Genomic DNA, 18,595 nt, shown 5'->3' with positions numbered 1-18,595 from the left:
CAATTATTTTTGCCAAATCATGGCTGATTACTTGTTCAGTGTCTTGCTATAAGATCTGTAGACTTATTGATTGACTCGTTTAGTGTCTAGGCTAGTTACTTGGGCAGTTACGTTGTCAGTGACTTTGCCAGTTACTTGAGACGTACAGTGACTTGACCAGTGACTTGGTCTATGACATACAGGTTGCCATTTCCAGTGACATTCAGTGTCTCTGTAACTTAGCCAGTTACTTACTTTAAAAGGTACCTAAGTACATGAATTCGTTTCAGAAGATCATATCAAACAAACTTTTATATACTGAAGCAATATCTGCAAGAAAATATTAAAAAATTGAAATCCCGATTGAACAAATGAATGGATATATATGATGAATCAATTCGGAAAAACTATATAACCTATCCTATTCCCTAAACAAATTTCTACGATTCTTCATGTGTTGAGTTCCAGCTGTGCCTACTTTCTGCAAATGACTTTACAACATGAGCTCTAAACTTCAAAATATCATCCTTTGTGAGCTTCTTTGGAACTCTCCCTTTTTTCGAAATTGTCTCCATTGTGTACATTACAAAAAGTCCGCAATCCAATCTGTTCATCATATAAAAATTGAAGTAAATGAATTTGAACTTTATAATGATTATATTGACATTTTTAAAGAGCTGTGTACTTACGAATCTTCTCCTTGCTGAGGGCTGTCTTTGAGTTCTGTCACTGCCATTTTTGTTTTATAGTTATTCTTGATCCACTTTATGCTTTCTCTCTCGGTTTCAGTCAATGGAACTTCCATCATTTTCAGTTCTTCTTCTGAACTGTTCTTTTCATCAAATTTCATTCTGCATCCCTGTTCCAGCATGTCATCGGCTTGTTCTTTTACTGCTGTCATCCAAAGTTCTACCATGTCAACCTGCATTTCCAACATCGCAACATAATCAATAATATGCTTTCTGCTTAAATTAAATATATGAAATTAGTATGACGAAAGTGTTCCATACCATTTTTTGTACATTTTTAAAGGATTTTCCAGTTGATGATTTTTTCGGTCTTTTTGAATCACAGTGGTACCAGTTCTTTAATTCCTTGTCAAAAATGAGCAGTGTATGATGAAATCCTGATTCATGTGAGATTGGGAACAATATATAGTTGGATCTTGCCAGATTCTGGAACAGTGGTTCGCATAGGTACAGATGTACATAATACACCGTCAAATTTTCTGCAGAATTCTGTTTGTAAGAAAAAAAGAAGACAAGTTATTATCAATTAAGAATCATTTGCTTTGATTGTAGATTGATAATCGTTCCACTACTTACCCAGCACAAGGGATTCATAAAAGTTGGGACATCCAATCCTTGTGATTCTTTCTCCAACAGCTGATCAGTCAAGAGAATTCCATAACATTCGATGCAATTGCTTGCTATCGGTTCGTCCATGATCATGTCTTTTAAATCCTGTCTTGAAACTTGTGCTCCATACTGTCTTCCATCCCAGAAGTATACTCTGCAAAGAATGAATAGTGTAAGTAACATAGATAGTGATGTCGTTTATTTAACAATCACATGTCCAATGACTTGGCCTGGCCAGTGACTTCCACAGTTACATGGACAGTGACTTGGCCAGCGATTTACTTGGCCAGTTACTTTGTTAGTTACATGGACAGTGACTTGGCCAGTGACAATAAGTTTAAAATAGAACTTTCGTCTTGGCCAGTTACTTTGATAGTTACATAAACAGTTACTTGGCCAGTGACAATAAGTTTAAAATAGAATTTTGACTTAATTAAAGTATTACCCTGATGGTGCATTTTGCCAGTATTTCTGGACTCTCCTCTTGGTGTCCTGGTCCATAAATTTGTATACTTTGCTCTCCTCCCAGTCTACGACCTCAGGAGGTAGCTGCTTCTCTTCTTGCTCTTTATTGATTTGTGCATTTTCTGCAGCGTCCATCTGTCTTATTGCTTCCCGAACATCCTCTGGTACATCGTCCAACTTCTGTTGTGCTACCATCTGTTCTAGCCTTTTACGTTCAGCATCTGGCAGTGAGGCCTTCATCTCCTTTTCTTTTTCTTCTTTTTCTTTCTTTTCAGCCTCTTTCAATCTCTGTTCAATCTCCTTTGCTTTCTTCTTTCGTTTTGCTTTCACATCCCCCCACCAGTAAATGTTGTCCTTTTTCTGTATTCTTCTCCTATTCTTTAATCTCACAACGTAAGAGTAGAGACCCATTGATGATACAGTTTCACCAGAATGTTGCTCTGTAAGGCGCATTGTTAACTCTCCTGTTTTGTTCTCCTCTGGTGTCTTCTCCTCTTTCTCTGGGCTCAACGTACAAAGTGGAAGGCCACGCGCAGCTACAGGACTTTTTACTATCTGAAACATGTCAGCTTGTTTTTCCATTTCTTCGACTGTGAGCATGCAGACTGTGGGGCTCTGGAACAGTGAGTCCTTTTGCGATGGAGTTGTCGATTGAGTTTCTTCTTGCACTGTGCAGTGAGGTGGAGATTGAGCTGCTGCTGCTGCTGCACATTCTTCGACTGTGCAGATGCCATGGGACTGAGCTTCCTCAACAGTCGATTGATCTTTATTTTCTGCGTTTTCAGCAGCCTTAGATGCAGCTCCATTTGATTCATTTTTTTCTTCTGCAGAGGTAGGTGGTGGGGAGTTGTGCTGCTGAGCTGCTGTTGAGGTGTGAGTCTTTTGGCTCAACATTTGCTCCAATTCCTTCAATTTTATCTCTAACTCCTTCACCGATGATGCAAGGCAGAAATTGTCGGTCACAAGTGTAGCATTTCGTTCCTCCAGATTCATCATTTCCTCCGTGATTTTCCTCAGTTCCTGTTCCTTTTCGTTCAGTTTTGTCTTCAAATTATCTTTCTCCACAGTGATATATCTTATCTCCTCCTCCTTTTTCTGAAGCTCTTTCTCCCACTTGTTTTTTTCTGAAGTTGTTTCCTGTTCAGCCACCTCAACTTGTAGGTTATCTTCTTTGTTTTCACAATTCTGATCATCAGTTCCTTTTTCCTCTCTTTCCGGAACTGTCTTTGCTTCATCTGATCTATTCTCCTCTTCCTCGGATTCTGATTCCTCTCTATCCTCCTTCAGGTTTTCAAAGATTTTCTGAAAGAAACATATTCAATATGTCAGTGACATGCTATGTGACATGAGCAATGACATGTTTACAACAGTTATGAAGGCCAGTGACATGAAGTGTGAATTGGCCATTGACATGCAGTGTGATAGTGACTTAATCGGTGACTTTTAACCAAGATAGTTACTTGGCCAGTTACTTGGCCAGTGACAACTACTTTGACAGAGAAGAAAATACCTCTAGTTTTTTCAAGCTGTTAAAACTTGTCCAATTCTGTATCAGCTTCTGGATGTCCCATTTTCTCATCCCATGATCTTCGTTCTCCCTTCCAGATATTGGGTTGATTTTTCCAGTCTTTTGACAGAACCAGTACTGCTTGCACAAAAAAACAAAAAAAAATTAGTCATAGTGACTTGACGAGTGACATGCAGTTTGTCTTGATTAGTGACTTGACCAGTTACATCTCAGTCTGACAGTAACTTACCAGTATTATCAGAACGCAGCCCCCCGTATTACCATATGGGCTGCTTGACTCCTTTTTCTTTTTCAAAGTCTTTATAGACTTTTTTAAGAAGCTTCCAACTTCCCTTGCCCAGTCATAAGATCCGATCTTATCCAAATTTTCGCAGGCTTTGACGTAGTCCCATGAAATTGTTCCTCCTGCGTTTGGGAACAGAAACTTGATGGACAAGTCCAGCAAGATTAATCTTGCCACATTTTTGTCCTTCTTCTCAATCCCATCCTCTGTTGTTGGATTGTCTTTCAGCGCATCTTGCAGAGCTTTCTCCACGGCTTTCTTGTTAATTCTCGCTGTGTTTGAAAAAAACTGCTGGACAAAGTCGGACTGATATGCACCCTCAGAAGTCTTTGGGACCAAGTCACCTTTTTCTGGCATTCCTAGGATCTTTGAAATATCTCTTGTCGAGATCCTGAATTTCTTCTTTCCAAAGAAGAAGAGGTCAGTTTCATGGTCGTAGGCCTGCAGGAGGAGTGTAATGAAATCATCAGATTTCTTGGCTGACTTCTCCTCTATGTAGCCACCATGGAATGCATCGACAATATTTCCAAATGGTGACTGCCTGAGCAAATCTAGTGTTCTTGCACTGAGATTCTTCTTGTTATCTTTAATTGTGTTCAAGAAACTTATTAATGTGCACCTGTACTGCACATGTCCTGGTTTCACATTTCTCTTCCTCTTTGGTGCTGCTTCAGTTTTTTGAAATAGCACCAAAGAGGAACCCTTGTTTGGTGATTGTTCTACTTTTTCTTCTTCTTCTTCTGTTTCTTCCTGTCTTTTTTTTTTTGATTTTAAGCTCTTCTTGAGAATCTGCTTCAGTGATGGTTCTTCTTCTTCTTCTTCTTCTATTTCTTCCTGTCTCCTTTTTTTTGATTTCTTCAAGCTCTTCTTCGAATTCTTCTTTCTGTGTATCGTTCGATCGTGTTCTTCATCTTCTGATTCCACCTCTTGGTAGTCTTCGTCATCATCGCTTGGTTCCCTTTCTTTTCTTTTTGTTCTTGCCATTTTCTGATGTTTAAATTCTGTTGAAAAAATAAGAAGGTTAGCATTGAGTTTGCAGTTACATAATCAGTTACGTAGTCAGTTACTTGGCCAGATACATATATTGCAAGTTACATGGTCAGTTACAGCTCATTTCAATGACAACGTCAGTTACATGATCAGTTACTTGGCCAGTTACATATGTTGTAAGTTACAACGTCAGTTACATGACCAGTTACATGATAAGTTGCATGCATTGTAAGTTACATGGCCAGTTACATGGCCAGTTACATGATCAGTTACATGATCATTGACAGGAGTTTAACACACGTTGCCAATGAGTTGGCCTTTTCCAGTGACTTATCTGGCCTTTGACTTGTCTAGCGACCTGGCCAGTGACCTCACTGGCCAGTTTCATTATCTGAGCCTATAAAATATGTATTTGCACTAGCAGAATTTCCATTCAAGTAAAGCCTAAAGCCTAAACAGCATGACACACAGTCATTATCTCCATATAAATTGTTATGTTACTGTCCATGTCTCTGTATCAAATCACACCAAAATGGAAACAGAGCCCCTCCAAAATCAAATGATACCCAGTCAGTAGCCTATGTCACTGGCTATGTTACAGCATCAAACTAAAATTTGAAGACAGTCATTGATCATCTCCACTCAAAAAAGCTTTAAATCTTCACTCAAACCAAAACTTGGAATCGAATTGTTTTGTTTCAGAATCAAATGCAGAAATAATTATATCATATTCGACTTATAATTCCAAAACTAAATACTATATCAATGACTCGAAATTAAGTAAGAGAAGTTTCTGAGAATCAAGGCTGAAAGATTACCCGGTCGAGGTAGACGATTCGAGTTCTGCAATTCTTCAAATCCCTAAAATTTGGGGCTTTTTCTGTGAAGTACTTTTCAGAGTCGGCGTTGCTTCACCGTTGAGCAAAACAGTCGTCGGAGAAGGTATGTGTCTAAGAATGTGGCCGCCGGAGATTAATATTTCTCTATTTCGGAGTAGGTTTGAGCGGTTTTTTGAGGTTTGAATTTCCGAAGTAATGTGGAGAAGACGAAACAATAGTGCCGTTTTAGTCTACCTCTTACAAACCGCTAGAGAAAACTGACGGTGGCAGTTTTGTAATTAAATTGAAGTACAGTGGTAGAACCTGAACAGGTGACCTTAATTATCATAGGGACATTTGTGCTGTTTGAATTATAATAAGGCACTTCAAAATGACCTTTTTTATCATTATCCCTAAAAAAAAATTAAAAAAAAAAATCCTTATTATTATACTATAATCTAAAGCCGAATAATCTTGACTGTTCATTCAACTGTTCATTCAACTGTTCATACGTGAAGTGGCGGTTTTACCCTTCTGTTTCTCTCATTTACGGGATGCCATCGTTCGTTCTATGGTCAAGTCGAGTTCGTTCGTGGTTTCTGGAGAAAGCAGTCGAAACAGAGAGAGAGAGAGATAGCGAAAGAGAGCTAGAGAGAGTGGAGATTCCGTTTTTCTGTGAGGAGGAAGAAGATCTGCGTCTTGGATAGTTCTGCCGTCTACCTTTTGGGTTGGTTTTTTATTCGTGTCTTTGGTTTATAGTTTTGATTGAGGTTTTTTGCCGTGGTTGGTTTTGAATTGAATTGGGTTTCGATTTTGTAAGGGTATTGTTCGGTTTTGCTGTGAGGAGGAAGAGGACCTGCGTTTTGGATAACTCTGCGTTTTGAGCCAAGGAGAAGATGAGGGATTTGGGTATATGGTTGTGATCGATACTTAGTTTTTGGGGTAAGTTCAGGTAATTTCGATTTTGATTGAAATTCTGGTTTCGATTTCAATATGGGATCTGTTTGATTGCTAGGTAAGTGAACAATTTTGAGAGTTGTTATACAATTTCTGTGTTGTGTTCAACCATAAGCATAGAATTGATTAAAAGATTTGAGCTTCACTCTGAGAATGATTGAATAGGAATTGGGCTTAAGACGAGTATTTGATTTTCTAATTCTGGGTATTGATTGCAGAGATTAGTTTCAGCACCAACCCAGTATCTGACATCTGAGAAGTTAAGCATTGGAAAAACCAAGTTCAAGGCTTTTGATTTGGGTGGCATCAGATTGCTTGCAGATTTTGGACAGATTTTGTAAGATTTTGATCAAAGGTCTTTTGCTGTTATTGGCTGAGTTGATTGAATGAGTTGCCAGAAAAAGATTGGTAGAATAAGATTAGTGTTTCTGTCTTATTTTGATGAGGTCAAGTTAGATATTCTCTGCTAAAAGAAATGCAGAGTTTACACACAAAAACTCTACTGATGAGACCCATTCTCTTCAATTTATTTGTCTTTTGGGCAATCGCCAACTAAATTTAAGTGCCAGAGAGGAGATAGTGAAAAATGGTGAAGGCTGTGCACTATTGTAATTGTTGTGACCGATTAGATTTAGTCCTTTCCGTTTTCTGTTTGTGGATTGATTACTTTAGGCACTATCCTTATAAACACTAAAGTTTTAGATCAGTTACTGGTTCTGTTTGCATTCATTATTATTTTTTCTATATTGTTTCAAGTTGGTTCGGTTGTTTGGCTTCTTTTTGTTAAACAGTTGACAACTTGATTTTAATTCTTTTCTGATAAAACCAATAATTTATATTCATGAAAAAGATCTTCATTTCTTGCTCAACTACATCATGTTTTCGAACCCACTGTTTCCTGCTTTCATACTTTGAACTTCCTTCTTGCTCAAGTACATCATTATCATATTCATGCGTTCTGCTATTCGCCTATCAATTTAATCATCAAAGAATTCTGATATTTACATTTGTTGACACTGTATAGCAAATTAATGCTATTATCAAGAATTTCTACTCACATAATGCAACTAATTTCATTTTCAAAATTACTTTGTGCAGCATCAGCTCTGTTTCACAACTGGAAATCACTGAGCAAGAGGAAAAAAATCAAACAATAGCTTCATCTGTTCACTGTCAAAGATAAATGAAGCTACAGGTAAAGGCTTTTATTCATGAATTTATAACATTTCTATTTGTTTGTACTCTACAACATATTAATCGTATCAATAGTGTTAATCAATGATAGTTTGAGGTTTAGGCAATAGATATCATCCTCAGCAATGAATGTTGACATGAATTAGTCACTTGATTTTCTGACCTTCTGTGACATTTGAATCGTAAAGGACTCATGAGTTGCCTTAACAAGAAATTCAAACCAAGCTCAGAATGTTTTAGCTTTCATTTCAGTAATGTTTTTTTGTTTAAATGTTTGAGTTCAATGAATATCGACTCAGATACGAAATTCATTTTTTTCATTCACTTTTGCCTATAGCACTATCTCAATATAACTGTTTGTCATACTCAGTTATTGCTTAAGATGATGTATCATGTATACCAGTGACCTAGCTTAAACTAATTATTTAGGATTGAGTTAAATACATTTTGCATTTTGTATAGGTTTCCAAATATATCTTGCATTGGCATTGTAAGCTCATCCCATTCATTCATCTGATTTCAATTTTTGTTTTGTTTTGTTTTTTTGTTTTTTTTTTTTTTTTTTGGTATTGCAATAAATTCGTAACTGGTTTTCTGAGATAGTAAATTAAGAGACACTGATCTTTTCTATTTTGAAGTTATAAGAAAATGAGTGACATTTCTTATTCCAATGGCAATGCCAATGTGAATGGAAATGGAAATGTTGTGAATGGTTACTAGAAGAGCTGCTGGTACGAGAAGGAAATCGAAGAAACCTTAGGCTGGAGCTTTGCTTTTACTATGTATAGTTACTTATGTATACATTTTCAGTACAATCAGTTACATTAATTTAGTAATCTTGGCTTCTACATCATTTTTTTTTCTTTTTCTTTTTCTTTTTGTGGTTCCTATTTCATTTTATACTTGAATGCGGAAACACACACACACACACAAAACAAGAACTAGCTGACTTATGGCCCTATATTAAAATTTGAGAGTGAAAGTTCTTTACTTTACAAATTGAATGAAAAGTTTCATAATTTTACCATAGTAACATTTTTTTTTTGACAACAAATATTGGTTGGATTAGAGGTACCGCAGCATATAAATAAACCCGCGGCATCGCGCGGGATACTCTGCTAGTATAACCTATATATAATATCTCCCCAGACTTGGGTCTTTGAGAAAGGAAGCCAAAGACTCTGGCTTTAGAGCAGATTTCTCTGAAACTTGTCTTGGCCTATAATGGGGAGTTCTCATTAGCAACTGGGTGTTATACAGTTCTGGGTTTGCGGCTAGAAATTGCAGCAAAATTGAGATAACTCACCATGGCAGTGTCAACGCAGCTTCACTCACTTACCACTCTTGCTTCATTGACTCACCGCACTAAGGTCAAGTTTAACAGCGCCTGCTGCGCAGCTCTGTTTCCCAATGCAAAGCAAACAAGCCCATCCACGCTTTGCAGTGCTGTGCAGAGTGCACAGTCCACTGTTTCTGAGAGATCAAACCCACCATTTACTTCCTTCAATGAGGTACCAATTGGATTTTTTTTTTTTTTTTTTTTTGGCGGTGAATGAAACACAATTGGGTTTGTGAGAGATTTGTTGTTGTTGTTGTGTTTTGTAGTTGATTGAGTCCTTGATTGATAAGGTGGATTTGTCGGAGTCCGAAGCCAAAGCTTCATTGGAGTTCTTGCTGAGTGATGCTAATGAGGCTTTGATTAGCGCCTTTCTTGTGTTGTTGAGAGCCAAAGGAGAGACTTATGAAGAAGTAAGTAATCTCTTAAAGATAAGAACTTTAGAAAGAAGTAGCATTGTGAGTTGGATCATGTTCTGTAAATTGTATTTTTATGTGGTCAGCATTCTCTATTACTCTTGTTTGTGACTTCTGAAAGCAGTCATGGAAGGCTATTTGTTCCTCTCGATATGTGAAATCGGTTAGCTTTGACATTTGAATTTGGAAGGCAACTTAGATGCTGGATTAGTTTTAATACTAGAGCTAGTCATTTTATTCATGAAATTGAGTGAGTGTCAATTCACTTTAGATTACATTAAGTTTCTGTTCTTAATAAAGATGATGTTGTGGTTTATAATGTTGCTTAAAATCAGGAAAACTGAAGTGTGCTGTGGCATTAATATTTTGTAGAGGTCCCCTGAATAAACTGGGGACTGAGAATACCTGCTCCAAAGTAGCCATTAAAGTTTGTAATAGCTTGTTAAAGAAACAGAGCTAGAGCTGGAAAGGTAAATTGATAGAGAAATTGTATTGTATTGAATTGACTCAAATTACAATGAATAGTTACATATATTTATACAAGCTATAGAGAATTCTAGATTGGTGTAGACACTTTGAGATACTTTCACTTGTGAATGCATAGTACTGTGCAGTATGAGTCTTGGCAGTATATGTGAAGGATAGGCACGCTTATGCTTTTTTATCAGTGTTCTTGGCTGTATGTTGGGGATTGTATTCCTTGTGTGCATCTACATCACTGGTCATGTGTTCATGCTGGGATAGAGTGATCATAGTGTTATTACTTGTTATGTATGGCAGTTTTCTGCGCGAAATAGACTTTCAGGTACAAACAGGTTCCTTCAATTGGCCTATATATGCCACTCATCTCTATCCTGTCTCTCTACTATAGAAAGAACCATATATTTACTTAATGATGTATGGGCGATCCACTTCATAGACCTGATTCTTAAGTGAACGGTGGGAGCTGATCAAAGGGGTTACCTTGTTAAATTTGAAGGAAGATATGATATAAAGGATTACATGCTACACATTCAGCAAAATGGTGATTAAATATGTTGAATATTAAGCCTCCTCAAATATAAATGATTCTTCACTGTGTGACAACTTGTATTCTTTTGGTCTGTTTTGAGGGTGCATGATAATGGCACATGGACATGTAATATTATTTGGTGAGCGAATTGTCCCATGTTATTAGTTTCCTGTTCTGTTGCTCTGTGTGTGTGGTGGTTGAGTTAAAGCGTGCTTCTAGATTCTGTTGTTTTTCCTCTTGTTTGACTAGTTTATTTTCTTGTTTGTCTCTGTACTGTTGTCTGTGGCTGCTACTCTATTTTTCTGATTAAAATGTTCCTTTATATTTGTTTTGTCTATAATTTGTTTATCACTTTTTATGATTGAATAGATTGTGGGATTAGCAAAGGCAATGATAAAGCACAGTTTGAAGATTGAGGGCTTGGATGACGCAGTTGACATTGTTGGAACTGGTGGTGACGGAGCAAACACAGTAAACATTTCAACCGGGGCTTCAATACTTGCTGCAGCTTGTGGTGCAAAAGTTGCAAAGGTAATATCCATCTTCATTGACACTAGCGTTGCTATTTTTGCTGAACTTCTTTTCTTGAACTATGGATAATGGATAGATAATTGTCTGTATTTCAGCAAGGTAATCGTTCAAGTTCCTCTGCATGTGGAAGTGCAGATGTATTGGAAGCTTTGGGAATGATAATTGACTTGGACCCTGAGGTTGGTTCTTCTAACATTTGTTTTAAAAAGATGGATTGATGGTACAGTAGAGTCTAGTTAGTTTGCATCTTCTTCTCCAGGGAGATCCGGTTGAATGCCATAAACAAGGCCTATTCAAATCCTATTGGTTGCAATAGTTGTTTAGTTTAATAGCTGCAAGATATTGACATGAATAGATCGGAATTTAACTTATCTAATTCCATCAAGAATATCCAAAATATAAAGTTTAAAATGTGCAACTTTAGTGTTTTTCTTTGTGAGAATAAACGCAAAAGAGTTCAGATGCTAACAGTTTATGCATATGCTCGTGCGGTTTCTTATGTTGTTTTTTGTTTAAATAGGGGGTCGCGAGATGTGTTAATGAAGTAGGGTTTGGTTTTATGATGGCACCAAAGTATCATCCAGCAATGAATGTCGTTCGTCCTGTAAGGAAAAAGCTAAAAGTAAAGACTGTATTCAACATTTTGGGACCTATGTTGAATCCAGCTAGAGTTCCTTTTGCTGTTGTTGGTGTATACAAGGAAGAATTAGTAAGTGTTCCATAGAACTAGAATGCATTAAACCTTATAAAAACAATGTACATATTGTTAAAATTCGGACTTTCCTCTATAATTAACTATTTTCATATCCATTTGATTCATTTCTTAATTGGATAGGTCCTAAAGATGGCTAAAGCATTACAAAGCTTTGGCATGAAGAGAGCATTGGTTGTTCACTCGAAGGGCTTGGACGAAATGAGTCCCCTTGGTAAACTCTATCTTTTACATGAGATTATGATTATTTGGCAATTCCAAGACAATTGTTTGCGTTCTACTGTCGTATAACTCATAGTTCTTTCTTAGCATCTCTGTTTGCACCAAAATGTAAATCCTAACTTTTGTGTAATTGATTTGAATATAGGACCTGGACATATCCTTAATGTGACTCCTAATAAGATTGAGAAGTTCTCCTTTGATCCATGTGAGAATTGCCTCTAGTTCTCAACCATTAAATTCTTTATGCTTTGGGAAATTTGAATAGTTTCATTATCCTTAAAGTTTATGTTATCATCTTCATTCTAATAAAATCAAAATTTTTATATTACAGTGGACTTTGGAATTCCTCGATGCACTATAGATGATTTGCGAGGTGGAGATCCAGAGTATAACGCTGAGGCATTAAAGCGCGTATTATCAGGAGAGAAAGGTTCCATGGCAGATGCGTTTGTAAGATTCCTTGAGCAATATATCAATGTCATTGCTTCTTATGTTTGAGACATCTATTCATTGTCAACTTTGGCTAGATCCTAAATGCAGCAGCAGCTCTTTTAGTCAGCGGCCGTGTAAACACTTTGGCTGAAGGAGTTTCTTTGGCTCGTGAGACACAACTTTCAGGAAAAGCTATCAAGACGCTTGATCAATGCGTATCTCTCTCGAATGTAAGTGAAGTGATCTAGCTACATGCCTACACCTTAAGTACATGATTGAAAATGTTATTTCATTTAATCCGTTTTATTTAATGATTGCAGACAATGAGGAAAGATACAGTTATTTATTAAGGATGCTTCAGGAACTTTTGGATATCAAGTTTCAAGTTTTCAAGATGAAAGCCATGGTAGAGCCAATGAACTTTGAGACAAAATTGAGAGAACAAAATAAGGCGACTAAATCTTATAATTTTGTTGTACTGTGTTTTAGATTTTCACTTGATAGGGCAGATAAGGCAGTTCTGTATCTTAGAACTCATGTATGTTTCAATGAAAATAAAATAGTTGTGGACTTAGAGATCTCCCTCTGTCAACTCCAATATCAAGTGGCTTTCTCTTTCAATTATGAGGAACAATTATATATTTATATATGAAAGCATAAGTCTCAAAAATATGTTTACAACTCTCTCAGTCCAACATATGAGTAACCCTGGCATTTACATCATGATATAAAGCCTCACCGATGCTGATACTGCAATCCATATCTAGAATAGTGAAAGAACTAAATTGCAATCCAAGCTAGCAAACACATCAGTAATCCTACAAACAAGTTGCCAAATCAGAAATCAAAATGTTAGATCTCCTGATGAAACACATTTTTGAAACCACAAGAGCTAAAATTAAGAAGGTACCTGTGACTGTGTTTCCGTTTGAGTATGTTCTTCCTGATGATGATTTCACTGCACATCACCCGAAAGATCGTTTATCGTGAGACAGTTTGCATATCACTAGATTATGTTTACTAATTTGTAATCTAACAACAAAACATGTCATATTTTTGACACGAGCTAGCATTACTCTATAGACAAAATAAAATGTAATGAACGTGGACAATGAAGTAAATGATGTCTAACCAGAGTCGCAGTTTGATGTCGAATTTGTGCTCCCACACATGCATAATTGCCTAATGCCATCGGTACCATACTCGCAAGTGCCGCCGGTAGCCTCACACGCCCTACAGAACTCATCATTTTCTTGAACAGAATACTTCACATGGATCCCATAAGACCATCCATTAGCCCCATCAAGCCTCAATGGTGCAAGATTGTAAGCGCTGTTGTATCTAGGCCTGGCAATTGGGCGGTCATGGGCGGGTTACGGGCGGACTTAACGGGTTGGCGGTCTTAACGGGCTTAACCCGTTATAGCCCGTTAAGATAACGGGTTATAACGGGTTGAGCCCAACGGGTTCGCGGGTTACCTGTTGGAACCCGTTAAGACCGCTAAGGTTTTTTTTTTTTTTTTTTTCATTTTTAAATTCTTTTCTAATCAATTACTCATTTTTTTTAATTTTTTTTTTAAAAATCCTTTTCCAACCCATTACCCATTAATTTTTTTTTTTAAATCCTCATCATTTTGAAGCAGTTCTATAATTTCCTTCGAGGCTGTAATGGCAAAAAATAAGGGAGATATTTTCTCAATAGCAACTCAATACAAACCATCCATAAGAAAGATAAAGGATGATCAAATTTTTTACTATACAAAATTGAATGAGAAAAAGGGCACTGGATCAACGAGATAATCAAACTCCATCAACGAGATCTTAACCAGTTCATCTATTGCAGGCAGCCAGGTAAGCTTCAATTTGGTGGTTTTCACAGATCCTTCAAGATGCAAAACCCCTGTAAGCTCAAGATGCCAATATTGAACCAAACCACCTAGTTAGATTCTGAATCTTGTTTGACTACCTCAAACTCTCCCATCTAAGCCCAGCTCCTGCAAAGCATGCACAAATTTAGCACTCGTATCAATCATCCAATCATGAATGCACATTGAGACTACAACAACAATAATAGCACAAGAGAATGTCAGAGATCAAAAACCACCCTTTCGTCTTTCGATAATCAAGAAACCCCATCGAAGAAATCTGCTCAAATCCTCAAACCCATCTACTATCAGATCAATTCGACTACCATGAATCAAAATATAAACTTTATCATCAAAACCCCAAATTTTACATCAAATCAAAGGATCAACCCCAAATTTTACATCAAAATCCCTAAACTGATTAAGAATAGCTGAAAAAGAAATCGAAGTCATGCACTAGAAGAAGAAAGGTACCTGAGAGATATGAGAGAGGCGGAGATCGGAAAGATGAAAAGGCCGGAGCAGTCGGCCGGCGAAGGCGCTGGAGAGTGCAGCGATCAGATCGGGACTGAGCGATGCGAAAGTAGTGTGACGTTGTGTGAATGAGAGAGAGGGTTTTTTTTTCTTTTTAGTCGGATTATATGGTTCCGTCGGGCTGCCCGTTTCCGCCCGTTAATTAATGGGTTGTTAACGGGTTGGCAGCCCATTAACATGTTAAGTTATCGGGCGGAAATAAATGGGTTTTTAACGGGCGGTTAACGGGTCATGGGCTGAATTGCCAGGCCTAGCTGTATCCTTCACACTGAAGCTTACTGAGGTTAACTGACTTGATAGATTCAAAAGGCACAGCACAACACTCGGGTGGGCCTGACCCGAACTTGGAGCCCACCATTCTATGGCCCAGAAGGTCCCAAGCAGGGCAACCACCTCACAGCTCATTCCCGAAACGTTTCTACATGGCAAGTGCTTTCCTGGGAAGCCTTGGAAGAGTGGCAACTGAGCTGAGCAGCCTATCAGCATGAAGACATTGTCGGCGGACGGATTCATGTACGGCGCCCGCCATTGCTCCACTGCGAAGCCGTTACCCTTTGCACCTAGCACAATGGTGTCACAAGTTGACATGTGAGGGTCATGTAGAGTGAGGGCTTGGTAAGCATAGTCTATCTCCAGAACCCTGTAGGATCCTGAGCTAATGTGGAACATAAGAACATCGTTGATGCAGTACAGGAGGTCTCGAAAACCCGGGTGGCCACACCCGGGATGGATGGCAAAGGGGTAGTCTATGGTTATGTTTCCACAGTAGGATCTACATGTGTTGCCTGAAGTTGATGGAATTAGTACTGAAATTACAAGATGGAGGAAGCTCAGAATGAGCATAGCAGTAGTAGTCATGGATGTAAATGAGAGAGTTTGACAGAACTGGTTTGTGATTCTGTGTGTGAGAGGAAAGGGATGGTGAGATAACTGAGATGTGGGAGTGAAAAAAATGCAATGATACTTTGCTTGGACTAGCTAGTGGGCATGATTTGGGGGACTTTATGCAGTATTGAGAATCTTCGTGAATTGTTTATGGGTTTTGGCTTCTCTTTTTGGTTGGAGAAGTTTTAATATCATTAGGGTAGCTTTTGAAATTCCTGCATTAAGCTTTAGGATGCTTTTTGGTACTGCAGGGCAATAAAAATTGCATGAAATTAATGATGCTCATGGCTTTGCTTTATGTTTCTGTCGTTCTTGCTTCTCTACTTCTCTCTGACTACTAAATCAACAGGACTGATACCGCTGTCTAATCTAAAATGAAAAGCAAAAGTGAACATTTGCATATGGTTTTACCAATTCCCCTAGTGGAAGATTGCATTTGCATTGTGTCTATAGTTGTTTATCTCTTTTCCTCTGTTTTCAAAATTATAAGATACTCATCTAATTTGCTCACTTGACTTTTCAAGGAACACATATAGTATGCCGAATACAAAACATCTTAATTATATTTGATGGTCGACTAACACTTCATGAAATTATGAATCTAAAAATTGAACTGATTAGCAAATAACCATCAAACATTATGTAGAGTGTTTGTATCAATCTAAATGTTGAACGATGTTATAAACAACCACTAAACACTATAAAGAGACTTCAATTGTTCACTAATCAATCAATACAGGACGAAAAAGTGGGAAATCCAAACTTGAAACAATTTACCAATTTTTTATTTTTAGGACAGAAAGAAGAAATAGGAAAAAAGTGTTTTTATTTTTTAATTTTTTTTTTATCAAAATTGGGAAGACAGTTTCTACGCCACGTGGTACACCCTTACCTCATTTTCACTTGGAAGTTCCCACGTGCCACCTCACTGAGAAATGAGAAATGAGAAGTGGCGATGGCGGGTCGGGTCGGGTCCTCTATTTGATTGCCCACAAAAACCCTCCTTCACCTTCAACAAAGAACACTAGTTTTCTTTGAAACAAATACGACATTGGGTGGGTCGCGTGCAGAGCCCATATACCATATGACAATGGAAGCTGGGGAGAAATCAGAAGAAATTGTATCAAAAGTAATGGATCATCTCTGCTCTCTTTGCTTTTTGAAATGTTCACCAAACGTTGACTCGTTTGCTATTCTTATATACAACCCAGTAATTAGAAATTGATTTTGGGGAGATTCAATTAATCGTTTTAGTCCCATGGTCGGGTTTAGGGTTTTAGAGGCACTTGTTTCATTGGGTCCGCTAAATTGTTAAGTCTGGGATTTAGAAACTTGGGTTTTTGGTGTTATATATGTATCTGAAACTTGGGTTTTCCATTGAATTCGAATTGCCCACCATGTGTTTGATGAAATGCCTGCTAGCCCAACCCCGCATGCGTTCGAACGCATTAAGCGTTTCATTGTTGGTGTTCATTTGTTCACTGTTATCAGAAATGGAGGGGCTTGTTTTTCTGTGATATAATCTGGCCAGTATCTGATCTCCTTGCACGTTACAACATTGTTTAGGAAAGAGTTTTAGCATGGGCATCGGAACATTTGTAAGCATAAGTAAAAATGCATTACTGTTTGTATCTAGAGAATAACATTGTCTATTTTGAATCAGCATTCTCCGAAACTAGCTGGAACTGTCAACTGGGGAACAGCAACTGTCGCCGGAGTATTTGCAGGTACGGGGGTAGCAAGGAGGCATCTGCTTCGGTTGTGAGTTTCTTTTACTTGACTCTTTGTAGTAAATCATGATTGGTTGATATGTTTGGTTATTATCTTAATCCTCCAAAAGATTGGATGTGCACAACATGATAAAGTAGCTTTGTCTTCGGCTTCTTCCTTAATGAGTTCATGGTGGATTGTTGATATTGACTATTTACTCAGTTAAATCGATGTTCTACTTTTGTGGCTACGTTTCAACTTTATATTCTCAAAGTTGTGAGGAAGTCTGCTTCTTTTGCCAGAGCAAGGATGCTGAAGTAATGTTGAAGCTTGGGAGCACACCAGACAAGCATGAGCAATATCGTTTGATGAGAGATGCAATGGAGAAACGGTTCATTCGAGTCACGTGGGGCTCAATAGTTGGTGGAGTGCGTCTTGGATTGTTCACTGCTACCTTTTATGGTTTACAAAATATGCTTGCTGAGAAAAGGGGTGTGCAAGATGTTTTCAATATTGTGGGAGCTGGTTCAGCCACGGCTGCGACATTTGGGCTATTATGTATGAGTTATTTCATACTATTCGGGCGAATTTACTGACTGCTGTTGTAGTTATTGGACATGTTTTTAAGTATCAACTTCTGAAGTTAATGTTTAAAGCCTAAAAATGTGCAAATAATTGATGAATTTCAGAATACTTGTTATCTCACATTTTGTTTCTAATTTATCTAGTGCCAGGATCATTACAATGGCGTGCAAGAAATATGTTACTGGGTTCGATCCTTGGAGCAGTCATTGGTTTCCCAATTGGTAATACATTCTACCTGTTGCTTCTCTTACACATGTCTCAAACAATCCTATGCTGCTAACCTTTTGATGCAATTTGTGGCAGGGTGGGCACACTTGAAGCTGGTGCAGATAGCAAATGAAGGGAATCCTGCTGCGCATCCTAATTCAGATCAAAGAGAAGCAAAGAGTGGTGTTGGTGCTGCCATTGAGAGGCTTGAAGAAAATTTGAATAAATAGAACAATTTTGAGGGTGAACTCCATCAATGTATGCAAAGAGAGGAATATGAAGACTCGAGATAGTAAGATGAACTGGACTATGGCAGGATTTTGTATTGCCTTTCTCATTGTATTTTATACATCTTCCAGGGTGGCCTTGGATACTGAGAAATAACAGCACCTAGTAACAAGCAAGGATGTTTTTGAATGTTTGATATCAAAAGTTGTTCCGGCCCCGAGTATTTTGCCATATCTTTTCATATAACATAGCAATGTTCCACCACGCCAGAATTAGCTTTGAATTCCTCCTGGACATTCTGCTTATTGTTGTCTGATCTTATTTATGTTGACCTTTACTCAAACAGAAA

At 37.8% G+C, this 18,595-nt stretch overlaps 3 protein-coding genes and 1 pseudogene across 10 annotated transcripts; 2 read left to right on the top strand and 2 right to left on the bottom strand.

The window, feature by feature from the left end:
* Positions 1-390: 390 nt before the first annotated feature.
* Positions 391-5,982, bottom strand: LOC133737293 (uncharacterized). The gene is made up of 8 exons (XM_062164887.1): positions 5,973-5,982; positions 3,560-4,197; positions 3,313-3,447; positions 1,783-3,104; positions 1,305-1,491; positions 990-1,217; positions 669-901; positions 391-585 (listed from the first exon to the last, which is right to left on the bottom strand). Exons 1-8 carry the CDS (start codon positions 5,980-5,982, stop codon positions 420-422), a joined length of 2,919 nt encoding a protein of 972 aa, XP_062020871.1. The 3' UTR covers positions 391-419.
* Positions 5,983-5,989: 7 nt separating this feature from the next.
* On the top strand, positions 5,990-12,811 carry LOC133736281 (anthranilate phosphoribosyltransferase, chloroplastic-like). Of its 6 annotated transcripts, none has more exons than XM_062163734.1 (14): positions 5,990-6,148; positions 6,242-6,363; positions 6,597-6,704; positions 7,477-7,573; positions 8,898-9,083; positions 9,178-9,321; positions 10,706-10,867; positions 10,963-11,046; positions 11,388-11,576; positions 11,703-11,793; positions 11,947-12,006; positions 12,133-12,251; positions 12,329-12,463; positions 12,554-12,811. In XM_062163734.1, exons 4-14 carry the CDS (start codon positions 7,562-7,564, stop codon positions 12,581-12,583), a joined length of 1,212 nt encoding a protein of 403 aa, XP_062019718.1. In that variant the 5' UTR covers positions 5,990-6,148; positions 6,242-6,363; positions 6,597-6,704; positions 7,477-7,561; the 3' UTR covers positions 12,584-12,811. The 6 variants fall into 6 exon arrangements, with proteins under 6 accessions (XP_062019718.1, XP_062019716.1, XP_062019713.1 ...); XM_062163732.1 differs by having other exon boundaries at positions 6,597-6,715; XM_062163729.1 differs by having other exon boundaries at positions 6,597-6,715; positions 8,833-9,083.
* A 1,090-nt stretch (positions 12,812-13,901) lies between these two features.
* Positions 13,902-15,584, bottom strand: LOC133736282 (wall-associated receptor kinase 4-like; annotated as a pseudogene).
* An 884-nt stretch (positions 15,585-16,468) lies between these two features.
* On the top strand, positions 16,469-18,477 carry LOC133739279 (uncharacterized). 3 transcript variants are annotated; one of them, XM_062167021.1, is made up of 5 exons: positions 16,469-16,645; positions 17,180-17,243; positions 17,449-17,784; positions 17,955-18,032; positions 18,115-18,477. In XM_062167021.1, the coding sequence occupies exons 1-5, from the start codon at positions 16,601-16,603 to the stop codon at positions 18,246-18,248; spliced, it is 657 nt and encodes a 218-aa protein (XP_062023005.1). In that variant the 5' UTR covers positions 16,469-16,600; the 3' UTR covers positions 18,249-18,477. The 3 variants fall into 3 exon arrangements, with proteins under 3 accessions (XP_062023005.1, XP_062023006.1, XP_062023007.1); XM_062167022.1 differs by having other exon boundaries at positions 16,470-16,645; positions 17,180-17,277; positions 17,501-17,784; XM_062167023.1 differs by having other exon boundaries at positions 16,472-16,645; positions 17,180-17,277.
* Positions 18,478-18,595: the final 118 nt, after the last annotated feature.

The sequence above is a fragment of the Rosa rugosa genome, chromosome 3, assembly GCF_958449725.1.
Source record: "Rosa rugosa chromosome 3, drRosRugo1.1, whole genome shotgun sequence".
Classification (NCBI taxonomy): Eukaryota; Viridiplantae; Streptophyta; class Magnoliopsida; order Rosales; family Rosaceae; genus Rosa; species Rosa rugosa.
The sequence above is the reverse complement of the archived record's forward strand: the minus strand, read 5'-3'. Positions and strand labels throughout refer to the sequence as shown.

Coding starts and splice junctions, on each gene's coding strand:
- LOC133737293 (XM_062164887.1), bottom strand. Junction 3,105..3,312: donor ACAGCTTGAAAAAACTAGAG/GTATTTTCTTCT, acceptor TGTTTCTTTCAG/AAAATCTTTGAAAACCTGAA. Junction 1,218..1,304: donor TTATGAATCCCTTGTGCTGG/GTAAGTAGTGGA, acceptor TCTTACAAACAG/AATTCTGCAGAAAATTTGAC.
- LOC133736281 (XM_062163729.1), top strand. CDS start 8,880: ATGGCAGTGTCAACGCAGCTTCACTCACTTACCACTCTTGCTTCATTG. Junction 11,577..11,702: donor GTGTATACAAGGAAGAATTA/GTAAGTGTTCCA, acceptor TTAATTGGATAG/GTCCTAAAGATGGCTAAAGC. Junction 12,252..12,328: donor GTTCCATGGCAGATGCGTTT/GTAAGATTCCTT, acceptor AACTTTGGCTAG/ATCCTAAATGCAGCAGCAGC.
- LOC133739279 (XM_062167021.1), top strand. CDS start 16,601: ATGACAATGGAAGCTGGGGAGAAATCAGAAGAAATTGTATCAAAA. Junction 16,646..17,179: donor CAGAAGAAATTGTATCAAAA/GTAATGGATCAT, acceptor ATTTTGAATCAG/CATTCTCCGAAACTAGCTGG. Junction 18,033..18,114: donor AGTCATTGGTTTCCCAATTG/GTAATACATTCT, acceptor AATTTGTGGCAG/GGTGGGCACACTTGAAGCTG.